Source organism: Colletes gigas, unplaced genomic scaffold (genome assembly GCF_013123115.1).
Source record: "Colletes gigas isolate AHSC1104 unplaced genomic scaffold, ASM1312311v1 Colletes_gigas_Sc00025, whole genome shotgun sequence".
NCBI classification, from domain to species: Eukaryota; Metazoa; Arthropoda; class Insecta; order Hymenoptera; family Colletidae; genus Colletes; species Colletes gigas.
Genome location: NW_025106654.1, coordinates 2,132,280 through 2,149,498, shown reverse-complemented (window position 1 = coordinate 2,149,498; position 17,219 = coordinate 2,132,280). Strand labels below are relative to the sequence as shown.

The following is a 17,219-nucleotide window of genomic DNA, read 5'->3' as shown; positions in this document are numbered from 1 at the left end:
GAGAGACGTTTGCGTAAGAATCAGGTAAATGATGTGGGCGTTTTCAACAAGAATGTCTTGCTTCTAGCCTGAGGTGGATGCCTTCGCCAGTGTGACCGTTTGTTTCTTTATGACACCCCTGCTCTCAAGGAACTTTTCCTTGAGAGGGGTCGTGCGTTGACAAAACGCATGTGGCCCGTCTTAGCCGATCGCTTACTTCGATTTTCTAACATTTGTAGGCGCGTATAAATTAAATTAGAATCCTACATATTAAAAACAAATGTAAGAACAGCTACTCTATACGTGGATGTATGTGATCTGTAAAGATAGGATTCTATTGAAAAGAAATATTGTGGGGTGAGTGGTCCGGGGTGCGTGCATGCGTACGCGCGGGTCATGTTGCGACAGACCGGCGCTGGTATGTTTAGGAAACTCGAGTGACTGAGAAGACGTGAATGAAGAGTGTTTAGACGCGAGCGATAGGAAAGTATAAATGGTTGTATGAGTGTAACCAGGAAACAGAGTGCAAGCGAGACAAATGCAAGGGGATGGACGAATACAAAATGCGTGGAAGTACGGCGAACGAGTCAGTTGGGGAGTTGCATCCAGAGTGCGTATAGTCTAAATATAATACATATATTCACAGGTATCAACGCGTTAATTGATCCTCCCTATTCCTCAGAATCCTACAATATATACGTATATATGAAATGGTTCTTTGATAATTAGAATAATGGGCGGTCTAATAGGGGCTTTCATACGAATAACGATGTAATCGTGGATGGAAAGTTTAAAAGCATTCCTGGTACCTTTGGTGATTAGAGAGTGCAGTGGGCGCGGTTACTTAGCTAGTTAACTCTTTCGGCCCTGCAGCAAGTCGGATCGAAAAGCACGTTTCGCTGACAGGATTTTCACCCTCCGAGCCAGTCTGGCTCCTCTAGTTAAATACAAAGGATTTCCCAAAATATAATTGCCCGTTGCACGATAAATGCGTCGTTCTGCGTCGAGTTAAAGCGCGATTCCTCCAAAACGATTTCCCTCGTTTGTTACGCGATCACGCGTTATATCTACGTGGATCTAAATCCCCCGCAATTTATACCCATTATCTGTTTTGATTTCCCAGTCACGGGGTTACGTTGAAACTATTAGTAACTAGAAAGTTTTGTTATTCGGAAATCCATCGGTATTCCGGGCGTTTCGAGTCTTCATTATTTTTGGAAAAGTTACTTTTTTTAAATTTAACAATGATGTATCCATGGCTTGGGAAACAATAGAAAAAGTTACGAACGATCAAACGAAATGCTGTGCGTTTTGTGTTAACGAACAAGTTTCGCAAATTATCCATTTATGCAACGTTTTGTGTTAAACTTTGTTACGATGGCATTTTGAATATCAGAGGCCATGGCGTGGATGGTTTAATGCTACGAATTTTCCAGAAGGGAAATTTCCAGTCATACGAGGCAATAGGCGCCCCGTGAAATTGTCCGACATGAAATTCTGCTGGAGTTTAATGGAATCACGCTAGGTGCCGAATAAACGCATAAAATTTACAAATATTTAGTAATTGAACGCGTTAACGCTCGATCAAAGTGTGTACGTATATAAAGGACGATTGCATATTAAATCTGTACTAATTTTCCATGAAACGGTAATGGTCGCGTCATCGAAATTTGTTTCGAATGCTTCGTGTTTATGACATTCATCGAAAGAAATTGCGAGTAACGATTTTAACAGAAAATACTGGTAGTTCGTTTTCGGTGTATTGATCGACGATTGATCAGTTTTGTAGGCACATTCAATGCATCGAAGCGTTATAAACAAGCGAGCCCTGAATTTCGATGCGTATCGATGCCCGAAATATTTCACTATATTAAGAATCTCGGTATTGGCAGATATCGTTTTTCCATATTTACATGCCCTACATACTCTGTAAATAAATCTACCTATTCGCATGCAGAAATGTTTCGTCTTTGGTACAAGTTTATAGTCCGTTACTCGGTATTGCAATTTTATGAAACGCACTCGAGGTTAGAAAGATCGTAAATAAACAACGCAGCGTTTCAGAGAAGTTAGTGGCGCGCAGTCGTTTGGTTACGGGGAGAAAAATAGACAATCGTGAAAACGCAACATGTCTGCCCGATAATTCGTTAAGAAAAAATTTGTTAAATTACAAAAATTGAAAACGTTTGGAGTAAGGGAACCATGAAATAAATTTTGGGGTTAAACGTGTGTCTCGGACTACCGTGAAAGTCTTTCACCGAAACGAAGAGATCACGACCGGTTCAGAGATATCGATGAGAAAGCCTGTAGTCAAACCTCGGCGAACCGATGAAACTTTAGCGATACTTTCGCTACAGAAACTTTAAAAGTGTACGTACGACTGGCCGATTTCTACCAAGTTCCGTCAAGTATTTAGATAGACGATAGGGAAAGCCTAGATGCCGCCATTTTTCAACCGATGAAATGAAGTTCGAGTCCTCAAAATTGTTCGTCGCCATTCGGACAAACGAAGATAAATATGGCAAGTAATTCTAGCAACGGTTTATTCCTCTTTACTGAACTACCTTATTTCTTGTAGATAAGTGTACTGTATGCATTGTAGTTACGTAAATGGGAAAGGTATTATTTTAAAATTAGGTGTAATCGTTTTGCTGCCTGCTCGGAATTCAAAGATCACGTTTTAATGATACCGTTGTTAAAAAATTCGTTCGATAAATTCAAAGAAGAAGGTAATGCTAATCCGTCGTAACAAGTTAATTACGAGGCTTGTTCGCGAAGGAAATTGTGTGCGGTGTCGGTGTCAAATTAGTATGGTCCTTTTTAATAGCTGCAAAAACCAGTTTCACCAAAGTTTGTCGCCATAAAAGGTTAATTACTTAGGCGATTAAGCTTGCCAGACAATAAGGCGGTCGGGTTAAACAGGCGGGTTGATCGATTTAGCCTTTCCTACTTCATCCATTAGGCGTTCAAAGTGTAAGAACATCGACAAATATTTGCACTGTTTCGAGCGTCCCGTCTAATCCAAGTTTTCTCTGTATACTTGAAGAGTCTTTTGAAACGCGTCGCATCAATGCTCTTTTGTCGTTTGTTCCGTTATTTCTCGTTTCTATTTAAAACGTCGCTATTTACGATCCAACGCGTGCAGTAACAATAACCGCGGAAAAAACTGTTCTGCCATTTTTGTCGAACCCGACTTTGTTCGGAAAAGTTTCATCGTTATCGTAATAATCTGCATTCCGCGAATCCAAGTGTCATCCGATTGTCTAAAAATAAGAGAGGTTAATACGGATTTTACGGTTTAGGAGTTGACGTAAAGCGATTCGTTGCAGTCGACAAATCATCGAGTTATTCCTGGAAGTTCGCTTGAACCAACGATGGATTTTACGCTCGATCTAAAGTACGTGTCAACCCCCTCGAAATAAATTTTAATTTTAGAATAAAGGCTCTGTGATCTCGATCAAAGTGTAACACGATGATTAGAAAGGAGGATGAAATACAGTAGATACCACGTAATGAATTAGAACGTTTCACCGTGATCGGTCAAGGAACATTAAGACCACGAAAGATCCAGCGACAACGGATTCCACGAGCGAGGATAAAGCGGACCAATCCGGCTGCAAATTGGCTCCTTTGATCAGTCTGGAAAAGAAGGAGAGCCCCGTGAATCCGTACAATCGAGCGGACTGGACGAAAATGAACTCGAAATGGCCGCTTCCGGACACGGATGACAATGAGATCAGCGCTGTAAACAGTCTACCGCAGCTTGACTGCGGCGCATTCCCGAAATCGTACATGGACACGTGTTCCTGCTGTCCTCGGGAGACCTTTGGCAAGCACGACACAGACGCGTTCGCCAACTACAGGAGCATCGTTCTCAAAGACGATGGCTGCTGCAAAGCCCATTGGGCGAGGAAAGAGTGTTACGAGCGAATCAAGGCGAAAGTGAACAGAGCCGTAAAGGTAAATAATTTAAACGAAAATCGGAATTCGGTAAATTACTACGAAATAATTTTTTACGGCATTTCCACGCCAAGTTCTAACCGGCGTGAACTACTTTAAAGAACGTACTACCCCGGTTTTCAGAGGCACAAAATATTTTTGATACGCGGCGAGTTGCCAAAATTGAAGGAAGCTTTGGAGCGAAGGGGTTGGGTGCAGAAATACGAAGCCACAAAAACAAGAACTCTACCTTACGGTTAGTTTCCTTGCCTCCCTTAATTAAATTTTTTTTTCTCTCTTTCGCATTTTACTCTTTTCCTCCATGCTTCTCTAATTAAAGATTAACCGCATAAACGACGGTAAAACGTCTAAATAAAAGAAAGCGTCCGTCGTTGGCGTCGGCGAACTTTTGACGTGTAAAAACGATCGAAAATCCTCGCCGATGTTTCAAACGACGGTACGGTGTTCGTTCGAATTGCTGTTTGATTCTTAGGTAGCGCAGCGAGCTTAGAGGCAAGATCATTAGGCGATCTAACCCAACCGGACGGAACGTTAAACGAGAAAGCAGTGATTTTCGCTTTACTACGTCACAAACTGCCGGACTTTATATGGGACTGCCGAAACGACTTTGTCGACTGGCACCGTGGCCTGAGCAGCAATACCCTCCTCAACAGATATCAGAAACCTTCGGTTTACACTTCCAAGGTTAACAACATCGTTTTATTTTATGGAATTTATCCAACTCCGAGCACCGCGTACAGAATAAGATCGCCGAACGTGAGACTGTCGTCAAACTAAGTCAGCTACGACTCTGCGTGATTCTAAAGATATTAAAAATAATAAAATGTATTCCGAGAATACAGGGCTACAGTTAATGACGAGATAGATGCAAGAAATTTACGCTGGGCAAGTATAATTATAATTGACACGGTAGTAAAGCGAGGGCACCGTGTAATTGAACGATATTCAGTGTATGGGTGCACCAGAGTGTTGTATAAAAGTTTAATAGTGGATATATTTCTAAAGTGACGAGAGACACGGATAATTAGACCAAGAACTTTAATTACTTACGTTATATCGTGGCAATGCTCGTTAAATGAGAAAAATGAGGTAAATAAAATGCCGAGGGCCCTCATACTAGTTACACTCGTTACCGATACAGAGTCCAGAACATAATTATGACGAATAAGTGTCACTCTGGTTTGCAAAAGTCCATTATACCACTAGATTAAATTTCAGGAGGTTAACTTCAATACCGAACCTACCACGACCGGTTATTTAACCGGTTGCACGATTTAAATGGGAGTGTTACAATTAGTCTAACAACGCGTATTAAAAATAGTAAAACTTTAGACACACGCAGTTCCGAAACTACTAGTGATTTATTGAGTCATCATTAGAAGCGGGAAAGCTTCCCCTTTAAAATGGTTTACGGCTTTTGACGATCCGACTTCCCGTTTTCGAGATATCGTAATTTATGTAAAAGGGTAATTTTTAAAATTCCGCTCTCCGCCTTACGAAAGTCTATTAACGCGTATTAAAGATACTGAAACTTTAGACGCGTGTAGTTCCGAAACTACCAGTGTTTTCTGCATAACTCAGCCATCGTTGGAAGCGGCAAATCCTCCCCTTTAAAATGGCTTTTGAATTTTGTCGATCGGACTTTCCGTTTTTGAGATATCGTAATTTATATGAAAGGTAATTTTTCTTAATTCGACTATCGCTGTCTCCGTCTGACGCGTCACGTACCTCTCTCTCGCGCGTGGCCGAGTGACCTACTTTCAATGCGCGCGTGCGGTCAACGGCCTTGCCAAGGCCGTAGTGGAAGTTCATTCTCCTCGCGACGTAAACAGACGTTTCGGATCCTTATACATATATCTCCGAAACTAGCCATCGCAACGACTTAAAACTAAAATCCTCGTATCTCCGGAACTAATTGCGCTATCGACTTGTTTGAACGCTCATTTTAAAGGGCATTTCATCTTCTATCTAACGAACGTAACTGCTTTTATAATTTATTTTTTCTTCCATGTTTATTCTGCAATTTACTTTGACGCGATCGACTTGAAACAAAAATCACTATATCTCCGGAACTAATTAAGTTATCGACTTGTTTGACCACTCATTTTAAAGGGATATTCATCCTCTATCCGACGAATATAACGACTATTATAACTTATACTGCTTTCTATGTTTAATTTGAACTTTACTTTGACGCTATCTACTCAAAGTAGTTTCAACAATTCCTATTGATTGTACGACTGGTGCACGATAAAACTGGCTTATAAATTGTTAATTTAATCGAAAATGTATTTAAATTCGTATATAGGATGTTTGCGTAATTACTAGCCAGCATAATTGTTTTCTCTGGAACTAAATGGGTGTACACGAAGCGTCGGTAGGCTTACTGTTAACGTTATTTTGCAATAAGTTGAACTCGTCGTACTCGATGTGTGCTTGATAAAACATTTGTGATTACGAATAATATAGTTAGGAATGGCTCGTATACTGGAAGAGGCTCACTGGTTGTACGAGAAGAACGTGTCGGGCGTGCTATTCCCTCGAAGTTACAACCTCAGCAGAGAACCGAAAGCTTTCCTCGAGGATTTTCGACTGACCGCCACCGCCGGCCTGTTAAAGTGGTTCGTACAAAGAATGCAAGACGACCCGGAGAACACGTCGGACCCGGGACATCGTACGATTCCAATGAGCCGACTGGAATTCGCCATAAAACGGTGCGAGGAATTTATTGCTTGCGCGAACCATAAGAACATAGATGAAGACTTTGTCACCGAGCTTTCGGAGGAAGAATGGAATTCCTTTTTGGAGGATTACGCCACGGCCGTTCACGAAGGAGGCGGAATCGAAAATACGTCGGAGAAGGGTCAAGAGTATCTACAAGTACGTTAACGGCGTTCATTTGACACGAAATTGCACGAAGCTGAAAGGCAGGCGTTAGAAACTTAAAGGGAATTACACTCTTCGTCTACTTCCTCGCTTTCATTAATCTCAACACGGACTGGTTATTCTCAATTCGCGACGTGACATTTTTCCCGGATGTTCCGTTACTCTTCTCTTAAACGAATTAACTGGATTTATCGGGCGAAATTGTCCCGGGTTTTGTCGAACGCGACTGTATTTTGTAGAAGTTTATCGAGGCAGCAAAATCGACCCTGTCGAAATTGAAGGAGGTCGATCCGCAGTACGAACTGAACGGAATGCGAAATACGTGGATCCTGAAGCCGAGCGAACTTTGTTGCGGCACCGGGATTAGTATTTCCCACAACTTGAGAGACATATTCCGGAAGGTAAAAAGTCGACCGAAGGATTACTTCATCGTACAGAAATACATCGGTGTGTATTTTTAAAATCTAGAGACTTACTCTACGAGTCGTTGATTATCAATTTCCTATTCCCACGTTTACAGAACGTCCCCTATTGATTCACGATACGAAGTTCGACATCAGGCAGTGGTACCTGGTCACTAGCACGTTTCCCATGACGATATGGTTATACAAGTAATTAAATTTAATTTCGCTCGTTCGGAACTCGTATTTAGACCGTGGCGGTATTCTGCGTCGATATCCATGGAATAAATTGCGAGCCAAAAGGCGAAACGACGAACGAAGTTTGCGCGGCGATTCTTTAAAGAAATACTCAGCGGGAAGGCGCTTTCGAATTTTTCTCAAAAGCATTTCCCCGACGGAGATTCGACTAGATTCCATCAAAGAATTTTCTCGATCCTCTGCCATCCTTTTTCTATCAGGGAGGGACTGCTTCGGTTCAGCTCGAAGCCCTACACTTTCTCAACTTATCACGAGGCGATTCATATCTGCAATACCGCCATTCAGGAGAAGTACGACGAGGAGAGACGGAGAAGAAGGAAGCGTGGAAATTCGGAGGAAGTCGTAAAATCGGTTCGCGATCAGGGATGGGACTGCGAGAAGCTGAACGAATATTTAAAGTAATCTCTCGACCGGTCTTCCAGACTTGTATGAGAACTTTCGGTTATCCGTTCGTTACGCTCGATAGCCCATGGGGATCACGAGATTGATAGATCCGGTGTGCAAATATGCTCGGGAACCATGTACTTTCCTGTCGGGTAATCGGCTCTATCTTTCTATCCGTGTTTCGACCAGGGTTACAGCTTTTTCAAACGTTCGTTTGTCTCGCGTTTAAACATGCTCATCGAGGCTTCGCGGATAAATAGATTCACGAGTTATATACGAAAATTCAAACGTCGGTATAAAATATGGAATAGAAGGTATAAATCAACGTCTAAAGTAAAGAAATCGCTGGCGCGTTTAAGTGACTGTCACGGTTGGGCATAAATCTGTCGGTCAGGCGTGCCAGTATGTGTCATGGGCGTGTGCGTTAAGGGATTAATGCCACACTTTACCCCGGGTCGTGCAGCGATAGTTACAGGGACAGGTGAACGTTCCTGGAATTGGGTGCTGTTATCTATCTACGGTTCACTCGTTCCTAGCTACACTAATGTTGCATCGCGCAGAAGATGCTATTTACTTCCCCCTGGTGACTGAGACGATCCGAAATAAAGTCTCGCGCTCGAATTGTTTAGATTAAACCGTTCCTTGGGGGCTCTCGAGACAGACCAAATCACCACCGTAAATACTTTAAAAGCGCAATTGCGTCGACGCTACCGATTTCTTCCAAGTATTTTCGAAAGTTTGGACCCATAGAGTGTACTGATAAAATTTGGCCGTTCGTATCTAGGATGCTCCGCGGAGCAAGTTCGCAATCGACGATGTAACGTTCTGTTTGGCAGGCAAATGGGACTCGAGGGCGAACCGTATTACGACCGGATTTACCCGAAAATGTCGGAAGCTATAGTTCTGACGATGTTGGCCTCCCAAGAACACATGGACAGGCGACGTTGCAGCTTCGAGCTGTACGGAGCCGATTTCGTCGTGATGGAGGACCTTTCCGTCTGGTTGATCGAGATCAACACTAACCCTAGGATGCACCCACCTAGTTCGAGAATTACCAAACGCCTCTATTCCGGTGTCCTCCAGAGCTTGGTTAAAGGTTAGCAAACTAGGATCTATAGGGGATCGTAGACACAAGGAAGTTGTCAGGAACCGAGACTGCGGGGGAAAGTTTCCGCGAATGGAGAGGTCGGGACAAGACAACGGGTAGCGTATCCTCCGCTGTTTCTCTGCAAATACTCCAACGAGCTTTTCAAATCGTATAGTATCGACTGCTAGCTTTCCGGTTTCTGATTAAACAACTTCGCTGCCGGGGAATACGAATCGACCGGGCAACCTTCGACTCTTTCGTCAAAATGACCTTCGCCCTCTCCGATCGAATCTAGGTCGGGCGTCGAAGCATCTGCATTTCCTTTCTTCTTTCGTTACACATCAGTCAGTTTCCTTTTTCCGGACCTAAAATTTTCAAAAAATTTATAACTAATGAAAATATTGTTTAGCTCGATTTATTTAGAACGTTCTAATTAACACTATTCCTACCACGACAGGTCAAATGACCGTTTTTAAAATTTCGTTTAGAATCTCCTATATGTATACAACGTAATTGCATCACCTTTAAACTTCACGTTTTTCCTAAAATATACCTATAATACTTTTTTCAATATTCAGTTCTTTTTTTATTGTTTATTTTCTGAGAAAAATTTGTAGTCCGTCTTACCTACTACGACCGGTCATTTTACCGGTTGAACGATTTATATCTTTTTGTAACAGTATTATCTCGATGACTCAATTCTAAAACTATAAAGTCGTAACAAACGAAAGATAATACAGTTGTGGCATGATTTTAGCTGAAAAGTGCCTTCGAGAGACTGCTTTAGGCACTTCCAAGTGTTCATAATTCTCACTCGCCTATCGGCCTTACGGTGTTTATTTGCCAGACTGGTATCTAAAGTGGTCCAAAACCTCGGATTTTCTTACACCATCTTATCTATTATAACTGTAAAATAAATAAAATCATGACCGAAGGGGATGCCTAGACGACTTCTCACGAATTCAAATCAGTAAAGTCTTGTGATTCGAACAGAGGGCATCAAAACGTGAAAGTTGCCTGGAGCATATTCGACAGTCATTTATTATTTTATATTTTATCATTATTCTACTCTTATTTTATCTGAATAAAAGAAACTATATTTTTATACTGTAAAATTGGCTATTATCTTCATTCCATATCAAAAAATATAAGTTGTGCTGAAAACCGCTCATTTGACCGGTCGCGGTAGGAATAGTGTTAATAGAATGTATTTTTGTTCGGTACTGTACATCGAATACGCAACGATGACCGATGTAAGCCAATACGGAACATTACGGGAAGCGTCAAGAACGAAGTACGCATTCATTTTATTCATTAGGCGCGCAAATGGTTCTGCAAAATCACATCCGTCCGCCTTGATACAATTAATTTCCTGCTCCGTCTTTTCCTTGTCGTTTTATTAATTTCAGTCTCGTTCTTCGTGATATTCTGCCACGCAGTTCTCTCTGTTCCGCGCACAAAACTGCTTTTCGCACGATATAAAAGATGTCTACCTTTCGGCGGTCGTCAGGTGGTTCCGACTGCGACACCATTGTACAAACCGAAAGAAAGTTCCTTTATACGGGATACTTCTTTAGTCGAGTTTAATCTAATACTGGTATTAATGCGACCGCGTGTATTCAATCTCACCGCGACGAAGGTATCTTTTCAAACTCGGGGATACGCGTCTCCCAGGGGCACTCCTTGTCGTTTTGTTAACGCAAATTGGGCGATCATATATAAGCGTGACAATCCTTTAGAATTTTCGCGAAGAATCGTTTCCACTAATTTTTAAATTATCGTTGCGCCCAAGTTTACAGTGCTCGGCCACAATGGCACGGGAAATATAAATATACAATAGTTGGTTCGAGTTGAAAAGAGTTCACCGGGGAACAAAGAGGAAACTCACGACGATGTACGTGTAAAGTACACATGGACAAAATACGTGCTCGACCTCGATCGTGACGACCGAGGAAGAGAGACGGATAGATTTATTCGAAAGGGCGTCAAATAATTGTAATTATAATGTCGAAGCGCGGTAGAAGCGTCGTAATTTAAATTACTCGATGGTAATAATATTAGTAACGCTGTTGTTGATAATAGCAATGTGAATCGAAGACCGCAAATCATTATAACCAAAATTATTCAAGTTATGGTATACAAATTGATATCATTGTTTAAACGTTAATTACCAATAGCGTAATGACTGCGATAGCGAAGTGATTACAGTTTATTTGGTTATCGGAAACCGCTATCGATAATGGAAATTGAGAAAATCTTGATTAAAAAATGATCGGGTTTGGAAAGGGAGAACAGATCGGAGCGAGAAACGGAGGAGATCGTTCGTGATCGGCGCTGATTTGCAATCTGTTTCAGTGGTAATGGACGTACCCATGAACGAGGCCGCTGACACGGGCGGATTCAGTCTCGTCTACAAGCAAAATATACCCGACTTCCACCCTTATCTCGGTCCCTGCCTCTTCGTGTTTGGCAAGTCGATAACGCTGCAAGAGCAGCCGCGTAAACGCGACAAGAAAAAGGGAAAGACGAACAGCTGGGCCAAGCAGCAGCAACAGCAGCAACAGCATCACCGTGCTTGGACCGCCCCACCTATGATACCGCGATTGAGAGAACCGAAAATAATCGACTTTATCGACTACTTGAACACCGCCAGGGCTGTCAATTAAACTTACAAGCATTACATTAGCATCCCTTACTCTCGTCTTAGTTCGTTTAGAATCGTTACGACCAGTATGCCCGGGGTGAAAAACTTTACCTCACGCAATAGTACGTGGCTATCGATGAGTCTCGTTTGAAATGTTAAAAAACTCTAAAATAAAATAATATCGGATTTCGAAAATTTGTTTGTTATCGACGGGTGCATTCGGTCATCGGTATATGAAAATATTCGTATTTGATAAAAATGCAGTTGTTCGAGTGCCACGTTTCAAAATAGAAACTGGATTTCGTGAAAATGAAAAATGCTAGCAAGTAGGTTTTAAAAAGCAGATCTCTAATAAAATTGAGGTAAGTGTGTAAATTGAGTATAGGGGTTTGGGAGAAAAATGTGTACCTGGACAGGCGGCGTTGTTACGTAGCAGAAGTTAGCGTTCGCGATCGCGTTATTTTCGGGTCGACGAACTCCATCATCGCGCGTTAACCGAGAAATGGAAAATTGTATTCTATTCTCGGCCGAGTTTGTTGCAGGTCGAGAATATTCGGGGCTGGTCGTATTTAACCGGTTCCCTCGGCGGTCGGCGTCGCGAGCACGTAGCTTCCCGGGAAAAGTCAGTTGCACCGTGGTGTAATTAATGGACGCAAGATAGACGAAGTAATTAACGCTGTCATTAGCCGGTGCCGTCGCTGCGTCGACGTTTCTTTCGGCAAGTTCCTGGCTAGAAAATACTGAGGGCTGAATGTGCTTGCGGGAGCTGAAGAGGAGAATCCACTTTTCGTGCGAAGTCTTTTATATCGTTCGCGGCGCGACGGAAACAAATAGTGCATCGAGGTAAGGCTTTATGCATACGGAGCTACGTTATACGTATTTCGGAGTATAATTTTTTTTTTTTTTTTCGCAGCCGAGCGTTTCAGAGAAAATATTTTGTCGCTCGAAGCGCGACGGAAATCAATGGGCAAACATTTTTCGGGGGCCGTACTGAAAAAAAAATATATATATATATATAGTGGAAATTCCTGAAACATAATAATCGTTCCCCATTGTGAAATGCGATCCTATTCGTCGACATCGAATAGATAAACTGGGTTAAAACGAAACCAGCGTATAAAAGGGTACGAAATTAATTTTCGTCGAGCGATCGATACCCAGCGGCAACCAACCGGAAAAATAACCGTAAGATAAAGACAATCGTTTTATTGATATGTACATACAATAAATTTATTTACAAATAATACAATAAATTTTTTGACGTCGTAAGTTATTCGTTCTTGATGATATATCTTAACAAAATACTACGCTCTTACCGATTATTGTGCCGTGCTGATATTCGAAAACTCTTTTGGTCACGGAAATTCAATGTAAACGTAGGTAATATTCGGTTTTACCCTGCACAAATATTTACCCAAAAAACGTTAACGATCGTAGGCGATGCGATTCACCGAAATCGCGATCTATTATCGTGTCCCGCGAGTGTTTCTCCCTCTCCTTCGGTTTTCACTATTCCCCCGTTATATAAATATTACGATAACTATTAATAAAATTATAAAACACATTGGCCGTGTTCGGGCGTACGACGAACTTCCTTCTCCGTGGTGCATCGCGGCCGGGTGCTCTTCTGCAACAGAAACGTTTTCCTCTAACGAAACTTTTTAGATTCGTACAGATCGATTTGTTTTTTGCCTAGGGGTTCTTATTTCGTTCTCTTTTATAAATTCCGTAACAGGTCGTGTCCGGACTTGAATGGAACGCGATACCGGTGCAACGGTTCGAACAATTAAGAGAAAGAACGATCAAACAGACGTTCGCGAGCGGATCAGTCAGCACGATGACGGTGATAAATCACCGCCGTGCACGACGTGTCGCATCGATCTGCATTCGCGTCAGGTAAGGCCGTATAGGCGGCCATTGTACCGAGCAATTAGCGCTTGAAGTTGATAAATAACATACCGGAAACTCGGCTTAACTTATTTCGAATTATCGTTAAACCCACGCGTCCGCTTTCAATCCGTGATAAGGCGCGCTGTAATAATTTACACGGCGAAGGTGAAACAATTATTTCGACGTTCTTTTCCTCACTCTGTTATCGATGACGCCAGGCGTTAAACAAACCCCGTATTATTTTACTTCGTTACCATTCCACGTTTCTAAACGCAATCAACCCCTTCCCGTGGCATTCCGTTCGACGAAATCCGGGTCCAAACGGTAAACGTTGCTTTGTAACAGAAATTATAAGAATCCTGACCAACTTTTGTGGCATACTGACAGGAACTAAAACTCAATGACGACGATCGTGATTTGATGTCCGCGAGCCTGGCTCGTGATATTCAGGTTTGGGCCAAAATCTTTGTCACGAGTCAGACTCGTTAAAGTACGGGAAGGGCTTTCTTTCGAAGCGAATAATCGAGAGAGCGCTCGAAAAATCATAAAAAGATTTACCAGGTGTGCCTTGATTAAGGAGCCTTTCTACTTTGTGGGATTTGAAAAATCGAATTTTCTTTTAGTATGTAGCCTCGAAATATGTAGATACCAAATATTAAATTGAAATTTGAAAAACAAACGAAGTTATAGTCTGCTGAAATGCATCGCGCGCAGGTGTAACAACTGAACTTTGAAGCTGTTTTTCTCGAAACTACATTTTTCGGCACTGCGTAGACGATACCATGAAAACTATTCAAGATATCAACATGAAATTTATACAGTATCTTTAGAACTAGTCTCTCGATGGCATGAACTAGGATAATTGTGATATATGCAATAGTTTTTCTTTTATTAACAAAAAAGCAACCGAATATATGAAAATATTCAGTATTTTTTCGTAAAATAGCTGCCATTATGCCATTTTTTGTTTTTTTGAAAAGATCCTAGTTCGTGCTATAACCACACTCATCTACATTAAGAATATCGTTGGTTTTTGGATTTCGGATAACTTGTTCGCAAGATATCACATACGCAGTCGGGCGCGATATTATGCGTTGCAAAAATTCGTAAATATAGCTAAGTATATAATAAATGCATCTACAAAACCCGAAATTAATCGCTCTTTAGTAGCCCTCAAAAAAAAAATCACAAAGGAACATGTATTTTTGGCGCCTACAAGGTAGAATGTCCCCTTAACGCACGTCCTGCTCTGTTCGTATCCTATTTTGACAAATATTGTGACACCTATCGTAGCATTCGACAATATTACAATTTCACCCGTTCTTCGAGTAAAAAGATATCAATTATCCTTTCATCCGCGTTCGAAACGAAAGAACAGTTTGATCCATCAGCGAACGCGCGGAAGAAAGGAAAAATTGCCCCTCGGGAGCGTTTCGTTGGAAGGTACACCGCGAAAGAATGCGTATTCGCGTAACAAAGCTCGGTTTCGACGTTACGGTTGTGTACGAATTTGAAAAGGAACACCGGCTGGTCATTATGCATCGTGACTGACGCGACCTTTGCAGAGAAACGCGAAACTTGAGTTAACCACACGAGACTTCACCGTTTGATTCATGGATGTCGGGCGCGCCATTGAAATTGGTAAACCGTGTCAATCCCGTGCGTCAAATCCGCTCGACGTCGGCTTTCAGGGAATTTATACGAGCGAGACTAGCAGATCGATTGCGCCAGGCGTCGGTTCTAGGCCACGCTCGCGCGACGCTCTGTCTTGGAAGAAGAAACGCTCAAAAATATTTATCAGTAGATCAATCAGCGTCGACGGTCAACGGCCGGTTCCGGTCTTTTCAACGAACGCGACGAGAAACATTCCGCATCGCTTACCGTTGACAACGTGCACCTTGATGCTGCTGGGGTTCGCGTTGCTCGGCTGGCAGGTATAGATCCCGGAGTCGCTCGGTACCGCTTTCTGGATCATTAAACGGCTGGTCGTTTCGGGGCCTTTCTCGGTCACCAGGCTGATACCGCCTCGCGGCGAATCGAAATTAATTACCTGCACGAACAAATAAAATTACCTTTACGCGAACTCGTTTAACGGGATTCGCGCGACCAAAATCCTCCGAGGTCTCGACTTTGGGCCACCGATTGATCGACGACGGTTCAACAAGCCATTCTATGGGTTTTCAGATTTATTTAAACAGTCTTTACATTTTATTGGAATCGTAGGGTTATGGGTTGTATTATTTTAATTAAACAACAATATTTAACTGTAGAATTTCGGCTTTATTGTAAGCGTGAAGATACAGTGGCTCACGAAAGTATTCGAACGCTTACATATGCAAACTTGAATGGTCGAAATAATGTACATTAACCCTTTGCACTCCAAATTATATTTCAATTTTGATACCAGCAGCTCCCAACGCTTTCAAGTGTTTTATTTGAAATTTACGTTAACTAAAAAATAAAGCAATTTAAACAAATAGAGGAACAAACAAATTTAATTAAATATCTGCTTAATTTACACTGATGTTGTATTTTGTAATTTTCAAGTGTATGATATCTCTTGAAACTTGTTTCGCAAAAAAAAGATTGATTTCCCTTCTTCCTTCAGGTATTTCTCTGTTTGAGCAAACTGCACAAACTTTATGCTTTCTTTCGGAATGTACGAAAATGAAATTGAATTCTATTGGTTTGAACTTGAAAAAATGTCGAGCGGGACTCGACAAAGGAGCACCTGACATAAGAACTGATGTCAAGTCACGCTCCACACAGGAGTGCAAAGGGTTAAAGTAATTTGCTGAAACAAGTAGATGCCAATAGGAAGATGGAAGTCTTAGAAGATGGAAGTAGGAGTGATGATACATTTATTAGAAACACGCATGGTAAGTGACTCACAAAAGTATGTGAACGCTACATGTATTATTAAATTATTTAATATTAATATTTTGTTGGACTACCTTTAGCAGCTATAATGTCTTTTAGCCGACGTTCCATACTTAAACCAATGATTTTGTAAAACTACACTCAATGGAGTTCCATATTTCTATAATTTTATTTTTCAGTGTTTGCTTTGATATTATTTGAAATTTATTTAATCTTTTTCCGATTTCAAACCATAAATTTTCAATCGGATTCACGTCTGGACTTTGCGGTGGAGTATTTAACATGTGTGGTGTGTTATATACGATCCATTCTTTTACAAATCTAGCAGTATGCTTCGGATCATTATCTTGTTGGAAGTGGAAATCTTCCAATAATCCTAGTTTACTGGCACTTTTTTTAAGATTATTCTTTAAAATATTTAAATACATATATTTATCAAGTATTCCGTCAATAAATATTAAATTTCCACCTCCGTGTTTCATTGTTTGATGTAAATGTCGAATTTCCAATTCTGTATTTGGTTTTCTCCATACATCATTTTGACCATCTGAGCCAAAAATATTAAACTTTGACTCGTCCGAAAAGATGACTTCATCCCAAAAAGAATTATCTTTATTAATGTAGGTTTTCGCAAAAGTCAATCTTTTTTTACGATTTACTGCATTAATATATGGCTTCTTTCGCGGTACTCTGCAATGAAAATCATTGTTTCGTAGGATTCGTCGACATAATTCCGGGTGAACTTCTTTATGAAACATATCAGCTACCATATTTGCGAGTTGAGGAGCGGATATAGTACGATTTTTTTTTAATTCGCGAATGATAATTTTCTCCTCTCTTCCAGTCAATT

The 17,219-nt window shown here is 41.3% G+C and overlaps 2 protein-coding genes across 2 annotated transcripts in view; one reads left to right on the top strand and one right to left on the bottom strand.

The window, feature by feature from the left end:
* The first annotated feature begins 3,353 nt into the window (after positions 1-3,353).
* Positions 3,354-11,621, top strand: LOC122401555 (tubulin glycylase 3A-like). Its single transcript, XM_043403757.1, has 10 exons — positions 3,354-3,376; positions 3,501-3,939; positions 4,063-4,174; positions 4,412-4,623; positions 6,409-6,819; positions 7,065-7,272; positions 7,346-7,436; positions 7,685-7,882; positions 8,705-8,964; positions 11,311-11,621. The coding sequence occupies exons 1-10, from the start codon at positions 3,354-3,356 to the stop codon at positions 11,619-11,621; spliced, it is 2,265 nt and encodes a 754-aa protein (XP_043259692.1).
* A 1,498-nt stretch (positions 11,622-13,119) lies between these two features.
* LOC122401439 (zwei Ig domain protein zig-8-like) overlaps positions 13,120-17,219 on the bottom strand; it is a 28,407-nt gene continuing 24,307 nt past the window's right edge. Inside the window, exons 5-6 of the mRNA XM_043403564.1 lie at positions 15,371-15,539; positions 13,120-13,226 (exon numbers count right to left, since the gene is read on the bottom strand). Coding sequence (XP_043259499.1) covers positions 13,120-13,226; positions 15,371-15,539 — 276 coding nt within the window. The remainder of the gene's footprint in view (positions 13,227-15,370; positions 15,540-17,219) is intronic.